Source organism: Acromyrmex echinatior, chromosome 2, assembly GCF_024713525.1.
Source record: "Acromyrmex echinatior isolate Ae372 chromosome 2, ASM2471352v2, whole genome shotgun sequence".
Lineage (NCBI taxonomy): Eukaryota > Metazoa > Arthropoda > Insecta > Hymenoptera > Formicidae > Acromyrmex > Acromyrmex echinatior.
In genome coordinates, this window is record NC_141853.1 from 8191794 (window position 1) to 8208939 (window position 17146).

Genomic DNA, 17146 nt, shown 5'->3' on the forward strand with positions numbered 1-17146 from the left:
GCTTTCTGAGTAACTTAAAGATAACCATCTCTTTCCTCTCTCTTTAGCATATTAAATTATATACATCCTTAGATAACATACAACATTCATAGAACGTTCTGAATATTTGTACATTTTTAGAATATCCTGTGAACGTTCTTAGAAATTATCTGGTGTATAGATTGGTTTCTAGCATAATTTAAAACCGATCAAACTACGTTTTGTGCCAAATATCCAAATTAAGACTTTCTAATTCTAGAAACATCACTTAGTTTATTGATTCACAAGAACGTGATTAAAGATCGTTTCGGATTTCGGTTTTAAACTGAACCAGTCGGTGGAACATCCGTGTAACAGCATCTACTCGTGCAATGACCGACGCGAGGGTGGTAGCTTCCTCCCGGGACGATCGTTTTAATCAATAGGACTCTCATCTCCCCCTCCTAGGCAAGCATCATTTATCACGAGAATGTCTCGTGCGCATAATGACTGAAAAAATCTCTCCATAGCTGCGCCGCGATGCGCGTTCGATGTTTGGAAATATGTGCATTGGGGCAACGCACACAGAACCAATCTACCAACCAACCAACCAACCAACCAACCACCCAACCAACCCTCCAACGGTCTGTATATGGAGGATCACGCTTGCGCAAATTTTCACCCCTTTCCCGGCACCGTCGACTCCACACTGTCAGTTGCCACCCTTCTCTTCGTCCCTCGACCTCTTCCGCCTTCGCATCCCTTCCGACCTCTTCTCCCGCGTTGCTCTCGGCCTCTCCTTCACCTTTCACCAACGACGACAGCGTCTGCGTGTATCGGCGCCAATCTCTCCCTCGACCGAGGGTTTTTTTGCGATTCTTTTCGCCTCGAGTCTATCCCACCCCCGAGACAACCCCAGACGGTGGGGACGGCGGCGGCAGGCGTCCGGAGGGTGCAGCCGTCGGTATTGAGACTCAACCTCGTCAGTTTAGTTACCGCACCACATAAAGGCATTGCGTTGTAGACACCGTTATACCCGCAACATTCTTACTATTTGCTTGCATATTTCCTAATTTCTGACCCTTCAATTCGGCATAAAAAAAAGATAAAGAAAAACACTCGGTTCGGTATCGTTCGTCGTCGCCGTTACTCTCATCGTCGTCGTCGTTGTCGTTGTTGTCGTCGTTCTCTAACGGTTTTCAGTTTGTTGCTGCTGCTTTGTCCCGTCCACGTGTCGATCGAGCGACATTGTCGTTCGCCGTTCGGGTGACATTGTCACAAGAAATTTCACGCGCAGAGAAAGTTATAGAACAGAGAAAGGTGGATCTCGCGAGTATCGTACGGGAAGATAAGTTTGCCGGGCGGAATCGGCCAAAAGATAAAGCAGAGAAACGATCCCTTCCGCGTTCTTCCGATCTTATAATTTTTGTTGGAGCCTTAATCCTATGTTCTCTGTTAATTCGTTACTTCTGACTTGTCTTGCCTCAAGAAGCATCTTTTTGATGTCCTAATCATTTGTCCTTCTCGATAAACAATCCCTCTGATCGATTTAACGCGTCACGATAATAATTCGAAAATACGAATTGACGCGTAATATGGTGCATAATCTTTTCATCACAAGATAACGTGAGAGTGAGATAGAAAACGAAATTAGCGAACGAGAGTTGAGCGCGTTAACGAGGAAACCGGTAGCGTGATCAACAAGATCGTCAGCTGGAAGATCCTTTAATCGGCAGAAGAGGCACCAGCAAAAACAAAACGAAAGAGAGAGAGAGAGAGAAAGAGAGAGAGAGAGAGAGAGAGAGAGAGGGAAAAAAAGAGATAGAGGGACATAAATAGGAGTGCGTCCTGCTGGTCGGGGGTGGGAGTGAAAAAGAGACACTGGGTGTGTTCGTCGCGCGCGAGATTTGTTTATCTCCTATCGCAAGTTATAGTTATCAAGTGTTCACAAATAATCCGGCAGCCGAGTTCACGTTCTCGATGGAATTCGATGCCAGGACTCGTGTTCGATGATCGAAAACCGGCCTCCACGTTGATCGCGCGATCGTCGGTTCGAATGTTCCAAGTCGCGTCGTAAAGTTTGTTGAGAAATTTGTTGAAAGAAAAAAAAAAAAGAGAAAACTAGTACAAAGATACGCAGCCGCGGAAATACATACGAAATATCGCGTAATAGAAAAAATAAAAGTAATTAAGTAGAACCCACCGCCGTTCCGTTCTGCGCCCAGTATCGGCATCCTTCAACCACTGATTTTCATCGTTAACCGGTATGTTCATTTGTTTCTTTACTTTCGTTGTTTCTGTGATTCTCACGAATCTTTATCATTATTGTTATTATTATCTTGTTATTATTGTTGTTATTATTACCGTTATAATTATTAACTATTTACTAGCGGATCTGTGTACGTCGTTCGTACGCCGATCGGCTACCGATCTTTACGTATACGTTCGTCCTTCGTGCCGGGGATTTCTCTCATGCGAGGAATCTTCCGGTATCACATATTTAGGTTATCCTTTTAAGTCCAAAATTTCCTATGGTGCTCCCGCTGTGCAGGAACTATCGCTGTTCTCAATTTAATCTTAAACAGATGCATTTATTGCTATATACATATATATAATCTTTCATATAATATATACAATTACTCTTAAATTCTTTGAGATGGAATCAATAAGGAGTGAAAATTGAGCTAGTCTTGGAAAAGAATGGTTCTCAATTTTCAACCTTCAGAGTGACAATTCACTCTAAAAGTTTTCAAGAATATCGACTGTTTAATTTTAATCATCAATTATCTAAGAAATTATCTAGAATAAATCAAAGTAAAGATTCATAAATTAGGATATAGTTATTGATTTGCACTGAAATTTGCAGCACGTTGCGCAAGGTGTCGTACCTCAAGGTCTCATCCTTGTACGAGCAATTGCGTGATTCTATGCGATAGACGCATTCGGAAGGGTAAAACGCGAAACTAGAGCCGCGGCGGAGCTCATTAACCCGGCGAAGTTGTTGCATTTAACGTCAGTCCGCCATAATCGCGAACGGTTGCGTTCAGCAGCTGACGCTTACGCACGGTGCGATATTGTGTGTGCACCAGACCGCGTTCTTTCTCTCTCTCCCTGGGCGTGGCACCAGAAAGCGACTGTCGCGGGAGCACCAACGTCGCAATATACGCACATACATACCGTACACTTATACGCATAAAACATATACATGCATACTTCTCTCTCGCCCTCTTCCCTCTCGTCCTCCCATCCTCTCTCTCTCTTTCTCCCTCTCTCTCTCTCTTTTCTATGATCCAACCCCTTATCGATCCTGCGGCGTACCGACCGAAAAAACAACAAATTGAAATAACGCAGTAGAGAGGAGACATCGAACTTTCGCGATGCATGATGAAGCATCAAGCAGATCCGGCATGGAGCGAGGACCGCTGGTCCTTGTCGAGGACAAGCAGGATGTCTCGAGAGGGACACTTCCGTCCGCGATGGCTTCGATTACAATGGTGCGTGAGCTAAAGAGAGGGAGAGCTAAACAATATATAGCCAATGGAGATCAATTGAATATCGCTTTTCTCTTTTATTAAACTGCTAGATAACTACTGAAGCTGTGAACACCAGATTCAATATCAATTTTCTTTTTTTTTTTACGGAGAACAAATCTCGGCGAGTTCCGAAATCGAAGCTGTTCTTTTATGTTCTGTGTACAATGTAAACACATGTGTAAACATATTGAAAATAGAAAAGTCATTGAGTTCTCTTTTCATTATGTTTAAACTTTTTTTATCTGCACGTTAATTGATATTTAATAGTAAGTGTGTGTGTTGTATAATTTATATATTCGAACTAAGTTTGCGCAAAGAATTATTCTACATAAGATTGAATGGAAAGTGAAAAGTCAGTTTCGACTGAACATTCGACTTTTCAGCGCTTTTCTGGCATAGAAATCATGCATGATTCGTCTTTGGACGAACACCGAAGTATGTATCAAAGATTAACTACAATGCAAAGACTGGTGTAAAAATGGAAGTTGGAACCGTGAGAGAAATGGACAAATAGGCGAAATAGAAATAGGGAACAAGAGACAAAATGAGAGAGAAAGAGAGAATGTGTGAAAGAGAATGAGAGAGAGAGAGAGAGAGAGAGAAAACGAATCAGAGAGAACGAGAGAGACTAAGTCTGGTTGGGGAACCAGTATTGATCGTTCCTGGGTCCATGTGACGCGCCTGCGTTTCACTACGGGGTAAAATCGTAGCGAGGGTAAACGCGAGACGAATAAGAGGGAGAAGGATAGAACGAGAGAGAGAAAGAAAAAGAGAGAGGAGCGAGAGAGGAAATGGTGGAGAGAGAAGCGTATATACAAGCGGGGTTCATATACCCCCAGGATAGCTGCAACGTTCCATCGTGCCACCGACCAATCAATGGAGCTTTTCCGCGCCTTTCTCTCTCTCTCTCTCTCTCTCTCTCTCTCTCTCTCTCGCTTCCTCCCTCTCCTCTCTCTTTCTCTCGTTTCTCTTCCTACATCGTGTATACAATATGATCGCCTTATAGAAACGCGCACGTACGCACTCGTTATATATGCATTACGTGTATACATACGTCTCTGATATGCTGTAACACGTTGCGGACGACCACGTAATCGTTGCTCAAAATAGGAAACATATAACAGATGCAAGCGATTGTTTAAAACCGTTTGTTCCAACGAAGTTGGAACAAGTTATTGAAAAATTAATTTGTTATGTCCCTTAATTATTACGTATCAAATTGATTATAAGCCGAATTTATATATGATATTTTAAGAATTTTGTATTCCAAGGAATATGCAGAAAGAAATAAAGAATTTAATTTTCTTCAATTGTTTCTGACGAGGTATCCTTCCTCGCGGAAGATAATATATATACATTAAATTTAAATTTAATTAAAATTAAACTTAAAACCGCAATAATTATTATTAAATCAATTCCAATTGCGAATGTTAATTGTTCGTCAGTGTCACGAAAAAATCAATCGTGAATGCATTGAAGCTTTAATTAGGGCACACACTTCATACTTCACCGACAATTTCTCTCGCACGACAAAATGGGCGAGGAATTGATCACGTGTAATCTTGGCGTTGCACGACGTATCGGATTAATGAACTTTCTCTGAAAAAAAAATCGCTCACTTAGCCGTAGACTTGTATAACATACTCGAGTAGCCACGATTCGAAGTAGAAAATGGATCCTTCAATTTCAATTAGAAATAACTTATTTATACATATAAACATACCGTAACGGCAATTAGGTTAATCGCTTAAATTTATTATTACGCAAAGTTTGAATAATAAAAAAATGGCATCTGAGAAAAAAGTCAAAGTTAAAATAAAATAAATCTATTTCTGGATCCAACACATTTAACAGGCTGTTATGGAATTTATTCTTAGATATGTTTTCATTCTCATCAATAATTGCCAACATTGAAACTTTGTTGTTGGTTGTATCTAAAAGATCATCACCTTCACTAAAGATGATTTAACGTGCTGCGACTTTATCTAATCTAATCATAAGGAAATCGGCCTTTTTTTTGTACATTATAACAGACAGCTGTAACTTATATATTTTTACTTTTGATCGGTATCAGGACAACTAGGTGATCCTTAATGATCCACGATGCACCGCAAATTCTTTTACTGCGAAGTTCTATGTTGCTTGGACGACTACGATAAGTACCGTAAACAAGCTTTTCTTACTACCTGGAACATCAATTTTGTATAGATATTCTCTCGGGAACGTAATTACATCTGCAAAAATAGAAGTGGAGTTGTCTTATTATTAAATTAACAAATATTTCGCGTGACGCTATATTTGCGAGTGTTCTCGGTACTTTTGAATAACTTTGCGCTTCGTCCTCCGCTGGTGTAAGGCCAAATCGATTTCGAGTCGAGAATATCGACGGAATCTCGTTAGGAGTTCGGTGACCCCAGAAAAAGTTGTCGGACAGAATTATCGTTCCCAAGGTATAACCCCGTGGAATTACATTCGTGCCCGCCGTGCTAGACCGATGATGTCGGGGACCTACCCCCGAAAACGTAGCTTCGACAGCTGGATTGTGACTAAGGAGGGTGAGGTTTACGTTTGTCGACAGGAATGATTCACGAGTTCGCCACGTGACTGGCGTATTCGCACTTTTTAAAATCTTGCAAAATAATTCTGGTATTAATCTTCTATTTGTCGTGCACACGTGCAATGTTTATACACTTGATACACTTTTATTAATTAAATACATACATTTTATCATGATACACAGATTGTAGGTTCTTAAATTAATTATGAATGAATTTCTAAATTAATTGTTAATGAATTCAAATGAACGTCACATACTTAGTCAACATTTTCACTTTTACTTCGAAAACATACGTATTAATAAAAAAAAATCAAAAGTCAAATGTTGCTTCGTGCATTTGATAATTATTAGTAGCTGTCTCAACAGGATTAAGTCCTTTTTAAGTCGCTCCCCTTCGTCTAGCTGGGGATAGTCATAGATGCGTCTGATTTCGGGGGAAGAAAGGATTTGCATGCAAATGACGTACGTGTACGTGTGATACATGCACACGTGTACTCCGTTTTTTTTTTGCATATGCTGTTCCGCATCTGTTACCAGTCGTGCCCTAGTCTAAACTTTATTCCCTTTTGTTCTCCACCTTGACCAAAGGTAGAGCTTATAATAGGTAGCGATGCTTGACATTAGGTATGGTCATGAGCGCGACCTGGGATTTTTTCTTTTTCGTGACTACGAGAGTACCCGATCAATCCGAGAGGTGGTTCCATCCATTTCGTTAATCGTGAATCCATTAAAATGAATAAAATCACGAACGATATCAATGAAAAAAGATTTACTAAATTTTAATAAATATTTGTTTAGATAGCTAACTAACATTTACTTATAGTAAATAAATATTTATTCAATACAAGCGATACTTAAATCGAATTAATAGTTTTTGTACCAAATAAATATATGTTTACACTTAGTAAATATTTAATATTATATTTAAACAAATATTTATTAAAATTTAGTATATTTTTTCAGTGTACTCACTAAAAAAAGTCTAATAATAATTACCAAATGTATTTTGATCAGCACATTGGTGCAATTTTTAATTAATATTACGAAACATTAATAATAAATCACAACCAATCGTTTCATTAAAACGTTTCACTGAAGCTTTAATAATTACCACCTATATTTCTAAAACTTTTCGAACGAAATCGAATCTCACTCTAAAGTAAAAATTGAGCCAGTCTTGAAAAAGAATAGCTCAATTTTTAATCTTTAAGAGTGACAGTTCACTCTGAAGAGTAAAATAGCATTCTTAAAGATTAAAAATTGAGCTACTCTTTTTCAAGACTGGCTCAATTTTTATTTTAGAGTGAGATTCGACTCCAAAGAATTTAGAGAGTTCTTTCTGAATGTCCAGTCGATTACTTGTCGATCTTGTCGCTTGCGAATTCTTCTGTATCTTGGGTACAGACTGTAGTACGATCCAGTGAGTCGTATCTCCTTTCTCATTCATCGATCCCGCAACGTCGCGTCACGATGCGACTCGCCCGTAAAAATACCTTCGCTGCGCCGATGCGCGATGCCGCGCTTCTAGTTGCGCTGTGCGGCGCACGCAGCAACGGAAATAAATTTTCGGAAAACACCGAGTTTATTGGCACGGCCGCCAAGTCTTACTCGACCCGTTTCGTCAGAGCCGTGTAATTTCGGTTCGTAATACCGTCGAGAAACCAGTCGACTCAATCTCCGGGTATAAACTACGGGCTAAGGTCAGGGATGCAGCTACTTCGATCCGTTTCCCGCGATTGTACGCTGGACAGATTCTCGTAAACTACGCGGACGTAATTGATTTCGTCCGGTTGCATAGCTACGTCGTAATATCTGCAGTATTAAAATTTTTTAATTCTCACGCAAAGCTCTTGAGCGAAAAACTGATGGCGAATGTCATTAAGTGACAGTCTCGTATTTTTCTTCTATTTAATTCTTAAAATTTTTAATTTTTATAACTGTTAAAAATACGTATATCTTTATGAAAGACAAGTAAACTAATTTAATTCTGAGGTTGGAATGACATTTTCAACACTGAGAAAAAGACTGAGGCAATATTTTTCGTAAATTTAAGATTCTCATTAATATCTTATAATAAAAACGCTTATAAAGGTGTTTATTAGTATCAAAAATTATTATTGCTTGTCTATTTAATAAATATTATTACTCTGGTTCTGCTCATGATTGCGTTTTGGGACCGAAAAAGATTTCGGCGAACGGTTTGCAGAATTAGATATGTAAATTTACACAGAAATATTTAAGCACTAATTAAAATTCGTTTTGATCGAATATGAGATTCCTCTTATTTAATTAGATTTATTCTCATTGGTCTAAATTCATATTATAATTGAAAAAAAAGTTTGGTTAAATCCATTGAAATTTTGGTTGAAAATGGATGAGTCAAGAATTTTCTGGTTAAATCTACTAAAATTTTAGTTGTGTAACCGGAATTCTGACTGATATAAGATTCTTCTAATTCATTCATTTTCAACCAGACATTTTTCTCAGTGAAGCTATAGAACTCCTGACACATCTCTTGCTATATATAGTATACCGGATGATTTTTTATAGATGGTGTAGGTTGCGGTTTTCCGCGAAGTTGCGATCGAATATGGAGTACTCACATACAGCGTAAGAGGTGAGAGGGGGACTTTTATCTCTCTCTCGACGCGATACCGTAGTGTTCCGAGGGTCAAAAACCTTGAAGGGCCAGTTACGGTGCCGAGGGATAAGCACAACTTGGGGTTTGGAGGGTATACCTTTTCTTCGCGCAAAATTGAGTTGATGAAATTGGATCGAAAGGATTCGCAATTAAGGACGGCCTTTTTTTCACACGATAAAGAAATTTTCTCAATTCTCCCTTAATACACCTAATACAAATCTGTAATATGACATATAATGTCTGAATATCTTCAATTTCTAATTCCAATAATTTATCCATAAATTCAGAGTTATTATGCATAATACACTAAAATATTTTTCGACCACATTGACTGATAAATCAAATGTCATTCTCTCTTACTGAGAATTTTATGACATTACATTAGATATTATACTTTATGTCATTTTCAATAACTCTCCGTCTGCAATCTGGGTCTTTTTTGACACAAACAAAATTTCAAAATTTAAATTTCTCTGAAATAAAGGAGAAGAATGTTTCTAAAATATCTTGTTAAAAAATTATTTAGTAATATATGTATGCAGTTTAATCAGTCAGTGACTTTTTAAAAGGAAACTATGTTGAAAAATAAGTCAAATTTTGATTTGAAAAATTAAAAAAAAAATCAAATGGCTCTAATAGAGACGTTGAAAAATAATCCTGAATTTTCTCACATTTTTTGAAAATACAGGATAGCACCAAAATTTGTGCTAGACAGAGAGAATAAAAACATGATATTGCAGACGGAGAGTTAATTAATATAAATTATATCTGCAAAAGAGTTGCGTCCACGGATGCGTAGTATTTACTATCAAGTTTGTTCCATCAATTCAATCGAAAAATTGCGCAAAATATGATCTTGCAAACAAGCGAGATACTTTCATATCTTATGCGTGTCTGTGCACAAATCTTATTAATAGGAATGCGCTGATATACACGAAAAAAAAAAAAAGAAAAAAAGGTTCAACTCGAATCACAAACCTATATAATTATCATCGTCGAGCTCAGTTCGGGCTCGGCTGATCGATAAGTTGGATTTGAAAATTTCGGTGTGCTACGCGTATCTCTAATTTATTAGCGTGTTCGATCGACAAGCTCCCTCTCCCCAATGCCCGCGCGGTCCCGTGCAGTCCCGTGCGTGCCGGAGTGCCGGGGCGAATCACGGATATATGTAGATGTACGGTGAAGGCAGAAGGGGTTCGCGGGACGCTCGGTCGGTCGCGCAGCGTGGCGTCGGTGCCGTCGGTGGGCGCGAGTCGAGAGCGATCGAGGGTAGCCGAGGATAACCGAGATAAGCCGAGCGATCCCGAATCGCGAGTCACGAGCGCCGCGCCGCGCGGCGGGGCAAAGTCGCTTCGTGAAACGAGCGAGGTCGGAGCCGCCGGACTGCCGGAGCCGTTTAGTCTGTAGGCAGCCTCCGCCCGTGTCGCGTTGTTCTTTCCGTTTTCTTAGTCTAGTATTTCAAGCTTTAATTTTCTCGACCGCGAACCCTCTTTCACGTCACCTCTCCGTCCCCCTTCTTGTATAATTCCGTGTACACGCGCATGTATACGACTATATACGCCGCTCATAAAAACGTCGTGCTGCACTTTTCACGCCGAGCCGCCCTGTGTTCGCCGTTCTCTCCTGTCTCCCGGCTTCCCTTCCACCACCACCACCCTCACTACTCGTTCTCGTTCTCTCCCTTCGCGTCTTCGGGTCTCTACGCCGAAAGCAGCCACCGCGCCGTGTCGATGTCGATACGCGGCCGTCGCCCGTCGTTACCAAGTGCACCGAGAACGGTGGTCAGGCGGTGTACATAAATGCCGGTTTACGAGCCCTCGCGTCGTACTTTACTTTCATTGATTTCCCCTTCTGTTCCGGGCGGTGGTGCGAGAGCAGTAGCGTGATAACAGTGCACATCAGCGGAGGTGACAGAGCGGTTGTGAAATCAACAGAGCCGGAGGCTCGCTCGAGGGCTCGAGGGCTGACCGCCCGCATACGGTGCTCGGTTTCGCGTGCGACGGGAGAGAGGAATCAAGTGACAGACACGATAAAGAGGGAAGAGGAGAAAAAGTAACAGGTACCGGAAAATAAATAATATCTCTGTGTAAAGATGTCGGACGAGCGGAGTGGAAACGTGGTGTGTGTGTGTGTGTGTGTGTGTGTGTGTGTGTGTGTGTGTGTGTGTGTGTGTGTGTGTGCGTGTGCGTGTGTGTGTGTGTGTGTGTGTGTGTGTGAGAGAGAGAGAGAGAGAGAGAGAGAGAGAGCGCCCGAAGGACCCCCGGGAGAGCGAATCGATTATTGCGAGATAGAGGGAAGGGGACAGTCGATTCGCCGATAAGGGCGGAAAGAGATAACGCGCACTTGTCGCCTCCGTCGCGTCGTCTCTCGCGTTCCCGACGTTCCCAACGCGCTCTCGGGAGCACGTGTCATCGTGTCTCTCGTCGCGTTTTTCTTTCTGAAGCACCTCTCCGATCTCACGCAAAGTCTCACAGACTACGTTTTATGCGGCCCTTTTAATCGGATTTTTATATAATCCTCGTAGTTATCTTATCTATTCCTCTGAAGAACAGAACGATCATGATTGGCCAGTTTTACAACACGGATGTTACTAAACTCGATTAGGGGTGGCAGATAAACGTAGTCGTGCATATATGAATTCTCACACATTCTTGCGTTCTTTCCGTGCTTTCTCTCTTTCGCACTCTATTTCCCTTCTACTCCCTTTTTTTTTTTAACACCGCGTTTACGTACGCCGCCGTTGTATGAACCGCTTTTTCGCGCGCGCGAAGGGGCTTACGCGCGCGCGGGAGGGGGAGATCTCCCTCGGAAACACCGCGCAGGGGCGGTGATGAGACGGCAAGGGAGGGGGGCTCTCATGGAGCGCCGGGCGAGCGAACGGAGCGAACCGGCAGCGAACGTGCAAGGGAGTGAGAGAGCGCGCGACAGCGAGGCACAGGGAGTACAGGGAGTACAGGGACCGAGGAGCCGTGCTCGTATTGATCGGCCCCGGCCACGCGATTTTCACGATCCGTCGCCATGGCCACCTGGCCACCGGCCGAAGATCGTATCTCGCGGCGTACGTGTAAATCGAACTTTAACCCGCGAGCGACCACCCGCTGACCGGGCCTAGTCGCGATATATATAATATTATCCCCCCCTTTATCGAACTGTTCGGTGAGACGCTTTTTGATTTTTGAGTTTCTCGTAGAAAATTCTTTTTTCGACTCTGTCTGAGAGTTGGGACCTCGAAATGGATTCGAACTTCGCCGAACTCCCCCCTCCCTTCCCCCCCCCCCCGGCTTTTTTGAAAACTTGGCTTTGATCAAATAAAACTCTAACCGGTTGTATATTTATAGTATATATGTTTTCATAATTATTGAATGTGTTAATTTGAATTGTATATTGATATTAAAATGAAAATCTAATTTTAGTGAATTGAAGAACGAAGGTAAACTATAACAATTCAAATAATGTGAAGTGTTGCTATTTTATGTCAGAATAGAAAGATACTAAATTGAAATAACAGGGTAACATTTACCAGAATAAAACGGTATTTCCGTTCTATCGATTTCGCCAGATCGATAGTCCCGGGCTGTTTCGAAATAACTCGCCGGGCATCCATCTCGTTTTTCTTCGTATTTCAATTCGCGACAATTATTTTTCATGTACATTAAATTTATGTTAAACATTTCGCGTGAACTTTGAGTAATCTAATAACATACCGATACTTCTTTTCAACGCATGTGAATAATTGATAATTACATTTATAATGTTCGTTTCGACCAATATGAATTGATTTCAATCATTGTTCAACTCATCCTTCATCTTTTTCTAATTCTTAGAACTAGGGAAAGGTGAAAAGTTAGTTGAACCAAGATTAAAATTGAACTGTATCGATTGAAACATGTATAAAGCTCACTTCCATCAATATAAGGTTAACTTTAATCTCGGTTTTAATCTCAATTTAATCTATCTTTTTCTAATTTCAAGCATTAGAAGAAGGTAAACATTGAATTAAATCGAAATTAAAGTTAATCTCTTGAAGGAAACTGGCATATATGTGTACGTTTAGTTTTACCTTTAGTTTTTTTTTTTAGTTTTTTACCGTTTAGTTTTACGACGTTTGACGGATTAGCAAAGTATTATTGGGAAAAATAATTCCTTACGAGAATAATAAAAATAAAAAAAATTAAACAGCATACATTCTTTAGTTTCATATTTGTTTTAGCATTTTTAAAATAAATGTATTTGAGATATCAAATCAAATAATTTTTTCTGATTTTAAAAAATTGTTCCTCAAGAAGTTATCTTACTTTGATGGAATTGGACTTAAAAGATTTCATAGATATCTACACAATAGTATTATGAATTTTTTTCAGAAATTACAATTCGCGTAATTTCTAAAAAAAAAAAATCATAATATTGTGTGGATATTTATGAAATCTTTTAGGTTTCTCAGTAAAACATTACAAAAAGTGAGATAAGATTTTGTTAGAAAACTCCAACACAACACTTTCTACTTCTTAGTTAGCAAAATTTTTTAATCTCGCTGCGAGCAGCCCTTCAATAGGGCGCACGAAATAGCCTCGCGTTACGTTGAAAGTTTTGTCGAGGGTCGATCATACCTTCCCCCTCTATCGCCACTACCCCCCGGTGTCGTGCGTGCACGCGTCTGCGTCATTGTCATCCGGATGACGACAATGAAGCGAAGATTCAAAAGTCAGAGCGGAGCGATATGCTTTCCCGATGCGCTGACAATATAGTCAACTCGGTGGCGACGACGGACTCTCTCTCTCTCTCTCTCTCTCTCCCGCCTTCGGCATTGTCGGATCCGAAAATATATCGCGATGGCGAACAACGCCGCGCGCGGATCGATACTGTAGAAGATGCCGGGTTGCGATAAAGCGCACCGCGACTTTTCTGCCTCCTGCGAGCGGCGGCGTCGCTTTTATCGCCTTACTATTCGTAAACAAAGGGGACGCGAGTGAGCGGTCGGCGGCCTTTGCATTCCGCGAATGTGCTTTCTCTTTGTAATTTTGTTATTGTAAACATGACAATTCGACGAAACTTTAATTCTTTAATTGACCGCGATTACGGTCTTGTTGCGAATTTGCCTCGCTTTTTAAGTGCCATCGAATAATTACTGCAACTCCAAATGTATAATATAAATGAATATGCATTGAGAGAAAATGTACTAAATTTTAATAAATATTCATTTGAATAAAGCTAACTAAAATTTACAGTAAACAAATATTTACTGAATAAAAAAATAATGGTATCTGATTTTTGTTCTAAATATAAATATATCTTTATATTTAGTAAACGTTTAGTTCGTACAATTCAAATAAATAATTTATTAAAATTTAAAACGTTTTTAATGTGTGCATGACAACATTGACGAGATTACTCGTCCATGATACATGTTTCAAATCGAATTATGTTACGTTCCTAGATATATTTAGATAAGTTATCACTTAAAAAAATATCTATCATTGTTTTTTGATATTGAATGCCACTTTCGTTTCATTTCAACAAAAGTGTCATTAAAAACAACGTGGTAAAACACGTGCCATTTGTCTCACACGTGTTTCACCTCGTTCAATCGTTTTTACATCGCCATATAACTCTTTAAATGCATTCGTTTCGGCCCTGTATTCGTGTAAATTAAGGAGATACATCCGACCATCGTTGCATTCGATGTACGATGTAAACAAAACAAGTACGGCATACCATTGTCCCGTGCAAATGCACATATATTTCCACATATGACGGTCGGACGCACCGTGTGTATACGTCCAGTCCGTTTCGGAAACTTGGGGGAGGGGGAGGGGGAGGGCGACCGTAATAAAAGCTGTCTGTTACCCCGCGGCAACGTGGACAGCTCGGTTTTTTAGGGCGGCGAGACTACCACAAGGAAAAAAAGAAGGCTCTGAAGGACAGCTGATGTCTAAACGTAGGAGGGAAAAAGGGAGAGCGACGCGTGTGATGAGAGAAGGGAGCGCGTACATAAAAAAGAAAGAGTGGGAGAGAATAAAAATGTACGAGCCCAGTGGCTCGTGCCGACTGATAAACGTGTCGTCGCAGCTGTGTGTGTACTCGCCTTAACCGTGAACATCGCGGTTGGTACCCTACGGTAGCCGCCACACACATAATTCCCCTTCCTCGCTCTGTCTCTGTCTCTCCCTCTTTCGCTCCTGTTTCTCCCTTTGTGCTCTGACGAGCGAGCCCGTCTACCGGGTGTTCCGCGTGAAAGAGTTTGCCGAATCATTCTCTTGCCCGTTTCTATCTATGCAATTTCATGTTAATCTCGGTTAGATTTTCCATTAATTTAGTTTTTCTACAAGTCATTGCCTAAGCTAGTAAGCTTAAGCCATAAGAAAGTGACCAATCCTAGTCGATTATTCCTTTCACATTTGACTGTGATTGATCAATTTTTTACGACTTAAGACTTCAGCTTAGATAATGGCTTATTGTAGAAAACCCGTAACTCTTCTAGGCTTTCTACAAGCAGCCATTATCTAAGCTTTCAGTTTTAAGCTGTAAAAATCGACCAAATTATAGTCAATTATTCTTCTCATATTCAACTATGACGGATCAATTTTTTATGGCTTATGACTTAAAGCTTAGGTAATGGTTTATTGTAGAAAGCCTATTCAACTTTTTCTAGTTCTAAGAATTAGAAAAAAATGAAGAGTAAGTTGAATCGATATTAATGTACATTTTTAGGAATTTTTAGGAATTTCGTATTTCAGGATGTGAATTCGTTTTCCTCCTAGTCAATTCGTTACTATTCGCTCTTACTTTATATTCGTTCTATCTCTTGGAGAATTTTGTTAAAGTCTTTATTTAGTCGAGATTGATTGAAATCGATAATATCTTTTTAAGCCGTAAAGATGTATCTCAATAAAAATGAATTTATCTCAACGTTTTCTCTCTAATGTAAATTTACTGTTTAATAAAATCGTAGCAATGTTCGTTTTTTATGAATATATTTCCAAATTAATTGCTTCTCTGTTTAGACAGCAATGAAGCCGGTTACGTGCTCACATTTTGTATAATTTATTAATGCCACAGATAGTAATTTAGGAAGCTCTTCATTAATTTTTTTGTACTAATAAAGGAGAATTGTCTTTATTAAAAAATTAAATTAATGATCTAATCATCAATTCTCGTTACTCCGTCAATTATTTATTAAATTTCTAATTAAACTTTGAAATAGTTCCTGATATTGAGAAATTAGTTATGAACTGGTTTCTGTGTTTCATGCTTTGGACACCATGTATATAGGCTTATACAACACTCGATGTGCTTCTATAGTTTGGAGATGAGAGGGTCTCCAGCCCTTTAAATGACAACGGGGGTCGTCGGCCCTTTTAAATTACCCGAGTTCATATCAAATGTTACTTCAACGTTCTTCCAAACTGCCGTTGGTACCTTTCGTGTTATGTTTGAAAAGTCATTGTTCAGACACGATCGAATCGCGAGTATTTTTTTTCTTTTTTTCAGATTCTTCCATAATACTCGTACTTTTATATCGATTTTTTTAACCTAATACAAAACATTTACGATAAGCATTGAAATAAGAGACTAGAAAATTTGTAAATGATTGTAGATTTAAATATAATTTATCCCCACATATTTTATATATTTAATAAATTATTTATATTAATATAATATAATATAAATTAATAATTAATAAATACAATAATTTTTTATATGTCATAAATATTTAATTATTTAAAAAAAATTGTTAAGGCATTAAAATTCGCATTGGTTTTATTTTATACAATAAAGCCGCTTCTTATATCTACTTATATTCGTTCTTTCGCCGAATTCACGGTATAGGCTGTACAAAAACTCGTAGTTTAACTTGGACTTGAGTTTTCAAGCGTCAAGGAATGTCTTGTGCATTATTGTTTTGGTTGTCACAGGTTTTTATGTCCTTCGATATTTCAGTGTTTACATCGGTGTCATTTTTTTCCATTACCTTGCGACATAGTTTGTATTTGATATGTTTTCAAAGTGAAGCTTCCTAAAATATATTTTAACGTCTTGAGAAAATATGCAGACTTATTAGCGTGATATCATAAAAATCCCGCTGTTTAATTTTACCAAAATAAAACTTTTAATACAAACAAGCCATTAATTGCTACTGTATAATTACAATTATCTATCGATAGTGTCTAGATCACGGTATAATGTGACATGTTATGTATTCTGTTTGCAGATTTCGTACATAGTTAGGGACGACTCGTTAGAGGATTGCAATGATGGCGAACGGAATGGACACAGTCGTACAACAAAACGGAGGCTCAACCCTCGGACAGACCTCGCAGGAAGAGTCGAAGACGAATCTCATAGTAAATTACTTACCGCAGAGCATGACACAGGATGAGATTCGTTCTCTGTTCTCCAGTATAGGCGAGGTCGAAAGCTGCAAGCTAATCCGTGATAAGCTCAGCGGTAAGATCAGCA

General features: G+C 39.5%; 1 protein-coding gene across 13 annotated transcripts in view; it reads left to right on the top strand.

Annotated features, from left to right (window-relative positions):
- The window catches only part of LOC105154273 (ELAV-like protein 3), a 44058-nt gene that overhangs the window by 14073 nt on the left and 12839 nt on the right, over nucleotides 1-17146 (top strand). For 3 of the 13 annotated variants that reach the window (XM_087402516.1, XM_087402514.1, XM_087402515.1), the window contains exons 1-2: nucleotides 7390-10748; nucleotides 16899-17134. In XM_087402516.1, coding sequence (XP_087258642.1) covers nucleotides 16939-17134 — 196 coding nt within the window. In that variant the 5' untranslated portion in view covers nucleotides 7390-10748; nucleotides 16899-16938. Of the gene's footprint in view, nucleotides 1-706; nucleotides 2223-3309; nucleotides 3453-7387; nucleotides 10749-16898; nucleotides 17135-17146 lie in introns of those variants that run through there. The other 10 variants (XM_087402519.1, XM_087402517.1, XM_087402510.1 and 7 more) reach the window with 9 other exon arrangements.